At 44.2% G+C, this 7,007-nt stretch overlaps 1 protein-coding gene across 1 annotated transcript; it reads right to left on the bottom strand.

Annotated features, from left to right (window-relative positions):
* Positions 1-6,747, bottom strand: fam131aa (family with sequence similarity 131 member Aa). Its single transcript, XM_008434127.2, has 5 exons — positions 3,061-6,747; positions 2,742-2,853; positions 2,474-2,656; positions 1,096-1,239; positions 1-954 (listed from the first exon to the last, which is right to left on the bottom strand). Exons 1-5 carry the CDS (start codon positions 3,118-3,120, stop codon positions 416-418), a joined length of 1,038 nt encoding a protein of 345 aa, XP_008432349.1. The 5' UTR covers positions 3,121-6,747; the 3' UTR covers positions 1-415.
* Between the last annotated feature and the right edge of the window lie 260 nt (positions 6,748-7,007).

Here is a 7,007-nt window from a genome sequence, read left to right as displayed (position 1 = left end):
TCTTGTTTCAAAAATCATATTTATATGCTGTATGCAGAACACTCATGCTTTCCATATCAAACCCATGTGACACAGGACGAGCTGGAAAATAAACCGCACTACAAAACATCCATAGAAAAAACAAAAACAACAAATGAACAGCACATGACTCTTCACAAAAATATACAAAACTCAGTTTGAACAACAGCTTTACATCCTGATTAAACTCCGACACGTGTACTGTTTACGGCAGCGATAACCTGTGGGAGGAGATCAGTAGAAGGCCTGGAGGGTTGACAGATGAAAGGCCTCCGGAGGAGGAGAGGCGGCGGGAAGAGGGGAGGAGGAGATGAAGAGGTTCACAATGTCATCGGACTAGATCTATGTCGTATCGGAATCAACATCGACTCAGAAAGACATAAACATGGACGATACATCACATCAAATACTCCTTCTCTTCCTTCTTCTCCTCCTCCTCTTCTACCTCCTCCCGCTGCTCCTCTTCGTCGAAAGACGCCACTCCGGAAGACCCCCGGTCGGAGAAGAAGCCTCTGGGGCTGSAGTGCCACACCCGCACCTCGTGAAACACGCTGCCCTCCTCCTCCTCGTCTTCCTCGTCCTCCTCTCCGGGGGACTCGGAGTGAGAGGTGGAGTAGCAGGAGTCGAACCTGCTGCTTCGGTTCCGGGGCCGCCACTCCGGCTTGCTGTGGACGCAGACCTCGCCGCGCTGCTGCAGGGGAGTCAGCTGCTCCACCAGACCGTGCAGCCGCTCYTCCTCTTCCTCCAGGAATGGACACMTGCAGTCGCCGCGCGAAGAGGGTGAGCCGCTCTGGAGGTCGTGGTCAGTCGGAGGCCTGTCTTGGAAAGGGCCGCCGCTGCAGACGGAGCCTACGGGACGAACAGACTGTGGCACCTCGACGTCTTGCGTCTCAGGCTGGCACGGTGCTCCGCTGATTGGTTCGGACATGGCGGCGTCTGAGAGAGGAGCAGACAGTCAGAACCTCTGGACATGGGKGAAATKAATTATGGGGGAAGAAAACAGGAAGGTGAGCGCCTCGTCAGCGGCGATGAACGAAAACAGCGAGGGTCACGGAAGACAAGGATGAAGATGGATACCTGGATTCTCTGTGGATAAGCTGCAAGTCTGTCCGTTGGCGTGGGATTCTTCATCATTGAAGTCGTCCTCGTCCTCCTCGTCATCATCTAGCGACGCCCAGGCACGCAGCTTGGCCTCGGCAATTGCAAACTGCTCGGCCACTCCTAGCAGGAAAACAGGTTTCACTTAGTTAGACGTTGTGAGCACAACACCGCAGAGGATCATCAGGTCACGACTCCTCTGGGTTCGAATCTAATTAAAGCTTCCTGCATTTCCAGGAGGATTACGAAATCTGTTGATGTCTGACGACGAGTCTTTTACATCAGTTTGGAGGAATGCTGATCCACTTCTCTTTGCGAAATTGGTTAATTATAGGATTCATTCATTCACAAACCAAGGACCGCTACTTTTAACTTTATAACAAYCCAGATTGCTCCATAAAACAACTAGTCTAACGTGTAAGTTTGCGGCTGAACGAGACAACAGAATAACCTGAACCATAATGTCTTTCTTTTTTCCTGGTAATGTGTTGCTTCTACATGTAAGTCCTAGATCTAATAAAGAGGGTAGAAAATGTAAAAAAAAAAAGCTTAAAGTCTGATATCAATAAGGAATAGCAAAAGTACCCTTTTATTTATCTTTACACATTTTAGTTTGAATCAAGGGCAAGATCAACATTTATCATTCTTATACATTTAATTAGAGTTGTTCGTGGTTATGGCTTCAAAAAATATCAATACATTCTGTTTGAAATCCCCCCTCAGTTGCCTCGGAAGTGGCTCAGACGCAGTCAGCTGCCCGTAAGAGGGAAAACAATAACTGTCCCGGCTTTCTGTTTGACGCGCGTCACGGTGAGGGAACCTTTTGGCATTTTGCTGCCTTAATTAGGCTATCAAGACGAAGAGACTTCATAATGCGCGTGATGGACGTCGGGCTTCGTCTGCTCCCCGCTTTCCTCCCCCTCACATTATCTCCTCATCAAGCTGCAGCGATGTCACCAGCGCCAGAAAGGATGAGTCACGGCAAAACAAAACACACACAAAAAAAAAACAAGCGCTGCTGTACCGTCGGTGGGCAGCGAAGTGTTCTGAGAGCGTGTCTAATAGGGCCACCATCTGCCGCCAAGACAAACCGGTGGCCGGRGTRGCCGGCGGCTGGGCGGGGCCCTCAGGGTGGAGACAGAGGAGTTTTGAAGGGATTAAGTCTCATGACAGCAGGTGGACGCCGGGTCACGAGATGATGCTGTAGTTAAACCATGCTAAGTAAAATATCCCCATGTTTACCCAAACAGACATGTGACTGTAACTAGCAGTAATCCTAACTGTGAAAACTGGATTTAAATTGTAAACGTTTTTTTTTATGCGTGGGGCGAGAAAGGAGGAAAAAGGGGATGAATACCTGCAGCAAACCGAGCCTCCTTCTCCCCTTCGGTCAGACGGCAGTAAGAGTTGAACTGGGAGTGAGTGCCTGGTGGAGGACCCGTAGGCTTCGGCCAGCCTTTCCACTCTATGAGGTGGGCGACCCGGCCCTGGGCCAGGGAGGTGGGCTTCGTCACATGGTCCCTCACCGCCTGAGAGATGCCTGGGTCCAACGGAGGTGGTAAAGGTCGCGACGGCCGAGCTTGAAATTGACCATTTGAGAACAGCTTTTGGAAGACTTAGCTTACCATTCAACGAGGATCTGGCGAGCGCTGCAAATTCATGGATGCCGACCGTTTTCCTGGAGTCTGCCGGAGATTTTCCCGACTTCGGAATCATTTCACTCTCTTCAAATTTCACCTGCGAAGAAGAAACATGACACGTCATCCCAGCGTGCCTCGAGTTCTTCACGTTTGGTGCGTGAAATTCAGCAGCCGTTCCATCTTCCTACAAAACGGCTCACATTCCCCAGCATACCCACTTCTGCAGATTTTATGATCCGGCGTATGAATAATATAAACACCTGGAGAAAAAAAAAAAAAAAACTTCAGTGTGAAGTTCTCCTACCTCTTCTTCTTCCACTCTTTGCCTCTCCATTCCTTCGCTACTCCTGATGCTTGGCGTCATTGCGGACACCGCAGCGGTGGTTTCAGGGCGCAGTAAACCCGCGCAACTGAACACCACCGCTCCGCTTTGCTGGTTTAAACCACCAGTCAGACAAAGCAGACGGCAGTGCCCTAAATTTGCTGCACAGATGCTGCTAAAGCCACAGTAAGCCGGTGAAACCCGGTTCGAGTGGTCAGAGGGCTGGGGGGGCAGCAGTCTCCATTTGACCGAGGAGACATATGGCGAGCCGAGCGCGCTTACMGCAGAGCTGCTGATTGAAACCGATAGAGCCACCTAATGAACTCCGTGGCCTCAAAAGGCAAACTCACATGACCAACTGGATCAGTGGGCCAAAGACGGATTCAAAACATGTCCCGTATTCCGTTTCTGTTTCTGGGACTTTTGACAAGCAAGAGACGCGTGGCCCCGAGCAAACATGCATGACTTAACAGATACTGTTAAGCAGATTGGGCTCCTAAAGCAGCCAAAGAAGGAAAATCTTCCGGCTGCGGTGGGGGAAAAAAAAAAAAAAAGGCTTACACTGAAGTCAAGCATGACAGGAAATGAGAGCAAACAGGCAGGAGGGGAAGTCGGGGAGGAAGTGATATGAAGGTGGAAACTGTTTCTGCAGCTCGGGTGACAAGTCGGCGCTCCCCCAGAGGAGAGCTTCAGCCTGGAAAACACACCCGTGAGGTGACACTCGTCAGCGTTCAGCACACAAACACACAAGGGGGGCAGGAGGGGGGYGTGGAGCTCCGAAAGGCTCCCTCCTGAGATTCAGACGCACGGATTTCAGCACTGTGGACAGCGCGGCGCTTCGGTGGGGATTGTTGTAGGCCACATGAAATGAAGCTGCATTTGCATTGCATTTGTATGCTTCCTACATATTTYTTTGGATTTACCTTTACTTATTTCAGTTATTTGCCAAGAAAAAAAGAAGCAACCCCGTCAAACAAATAGGAAACATAAGACTGTAGAAGTGTTCATTTCAACTTCACCCTTTTTTTCTAAGCAGATACCGTCTCCTACGTATTGACAGAACAAAGAAAATGTACTTTTGCCGGCTTAAAATGTATATAGTTTCCTTATACTCATTCAAATAATGATAAATAAACAACAGAACTATTAAGAAAAAAACAATGGATCAGGCTTTTCTTGGTTTTATCAACGCATATGTGTTGTGTTTGATGTTTTTGTTTTCAAGAAAGTTGAATTCTTTTGGTTTGGCATAAATGGAAAAGAGACGTAAATAAGAAACAAACAAAAAAATAACATCCAAATTTCTCAGTATTTGGTCTAAAGAGTCGATGGTCAATCTCAAATTGGCCAAGTTTAAATRCATTTGAAATCTACACACAAAAACATATTTAAAGAACGTAGTTTGATTTTAAAATTTGTCAAATGAATCACACAAATGAACCCCTTTAAGTGGTAAATATTTCTTTTACACATAATTGAGATGTGTGTGCTTTTATGAACGTAAAAATTGCCTTTCAGCTCATATTCATTGTGCCTGATTTGGACTCGGTCTTAGTCCTTTTTGTCAACAAAATTAAAACATTCATTTTTTACCATAGGGTAATTTGCGCCAATAAGGAAGGTTTTTGTAAAAACAACAATTTAAGGAAATGAAAGCAATTTCAATGGGGCAGTCTGGAATATTCATTTTCTTGTGAATATTAATTCTGTCATATTTTATGAGTTTTATTTATACATGTTTGCCAATGTTTGATTGAAGATTTATAGTGATGTAAATTTGTTACATTTTCACTTGTTGAGGAAATCTTTCCAACTAGAACATTAAAGTGAGGGTTTTATTATTAAAAATGTAAAATAAAAGAGCCATTATTGTTTGCTTTATCTATCTCCTAATTCTAAAAGCCTAGCACTCCCGGCTTTCTAATCATTACCTTTAAAATCACAAATAAACARAAGAAAKATTTGTWAMCAGCTACTTGTGTACTTGAGATTTGAATMCAAGGTCCTTTTTGCCGTTTGGTTTTAGAGCAACCTGTATGTGTGACTTGCTTTAATCCTTTAATCCCACCGGCCCAGCAGACCAATCAGATCTTCTGAGAAACGTTTCTGTTTGTACGGAAAGTTAAAACTAATCATGTTATTATTGTCACCTGAAAGCCGTCCAGACTGGTGATGTTCTTAAAAAGCAAATGGAAGAATGTACTTTTTTTTAATGACATTTTTAATTTAATGCCAAAAATATACATATTTGTAAATGATCTTTATAGCAGCATATTACATTTCATCGCAAAAGAAATTGACCTTTTTGTTATTAACATGAACTCATTAGACTTGCACTGAATTTAAAATATCTGCCGCTATTTTATCAACATTTTTTGTGATGGTTGAGTGCGAGCTCCTCGTTTTAATGGCGTTGAGCAGAAAAGCACCCAGTCAGGTTTCTTAGGAATCTTGCGGTAGATGAGAGCAACCAGAGAGACAGAATCGCTCAGTCAGTTTGTCAGTTCTGACTCCCACAGTTCAAAGCGTATTTTTCTTATTCCATAAGGCATAAGAAGYGCAGCGATATTAACGAGACAAACTGTGAGAACTTGCTTCTCAACAGGGCAGACTTATTTATTTAAAGCTTGCAGCTGCAGACATCGGCTCCTTTAATGACCTTTAAAGTGGCAAAGCAGAGTAGCCTATGTTACACGTAGAGCTCATTTGTATAACTGAAACACTCAAGTTCAAAAAGTCTGAAGGCTTTAGAAACCAATGTTCAATAAATAATATTTTCCACTTTGTGTCATGAGCAGTGGGCCAGATTGCTGGGGCGCGTACCTGTATAACATGGTAAGCCCTTGCTTATGTACCCCACAGTGGTTGCAGTTGCTCAAAAAGATATGCTAGGTCAATATTGGAGAACAAGTCTTTACCATAATRGCAACACAACTGTCAGTGTAAGTTATACAAGTAATATAAGGTAAGATAAGGTCATTTTTCTGAAGAAAAGCTGATTTATTGAATTTTGCAGGTGTCATAAAGCACACAGACCAAATTCTGACACCTTCAGCTCATATATATTGTCAGTGAAGCATGGAACTAAATCTAGTTTGGTAATTAATCCATCAATGGCCTTCCAAGCGCAAGACCAGGCTGGTGTTACTAGCGAGGTGAGAAAGTGACAATCTCCTATYACTAAAGCAAAAGCAGTCATAAGTTTTAAAATGAAAAYGAATACAGCTTGTCTGTAACGTTCTCCAAAGTGAGCCTARATAAAAACTGAACTCAGGTGAAACACTAACACTGTCAGTTGTTTTAAATTTATTTTTGAAACTCAAGTTTTCAAACAGCTTCAGTGTTGTAAACGGACATCTACACATCACCACCGCCCCCACYCCCCTCAAATAAGCATCAATGGACTTTGACCTGGAGAGACACAGAGATGTGAAGGAGCAATAAGCCAGCATCAGTAACAGAGACTACAGCAGAGTTCCTTCTGTGGTGGCGTCTGGCCATCACTCTTGTCTGTCCTCCAGAAAGGCAGACAAGAAGTTAGCTGATCGACTATTGCAACCATAAAATTGTGCTGTGTATGTTTGGGTCCAAAGAACCATAAATGAGGGGGCCGCCATCTTCTTAAATCCGGCCCTGCACTTGATTTTAATTAAACGTTATTGAATGATGGAAGAAAAAAAAAGTATGTGAAAATCAATGTTTTTTTTGTTTGTTTTTTTTTTTGTGGGGGGAAAAATAAAACATTTCACACCTGCACAATACATTCATGCTGTGGAGGCTCTTTTAAATCCTCCCACTGCAGGCTGCCAGCTCTTTGCGTCTGATAAATGGAGCCAATTAAAGCCAAACAAACGAGATTAGTGGCAGTGGCTGCAGCTAGGAGGCTTAGTTTTCCTGGATTATTTCTTCTCCCTACCGATCTTAAACAT

This window comes from Poecilia reticulata, linkage group LG17, assembly GCF_000633615.1.
Source record: "Poecilia reticulata strain Guanapo linkage group LG17, Guppy_female_1.0+MT, whole genome shotgun sequence".
In the NCBI taxonomy this organism is placed as follows: domain Eukaryota; kingdom Metazoa; phylum Chordata; class Actinopteri; order Cyprinodontiformes; family Poeciliidae; genus Poecilia; species Poecilia reticulata.
Note: the sequence above shows the minus strand (reverse complement) of the source record. Positions and strands in the feature narration are given on the sequence as shown.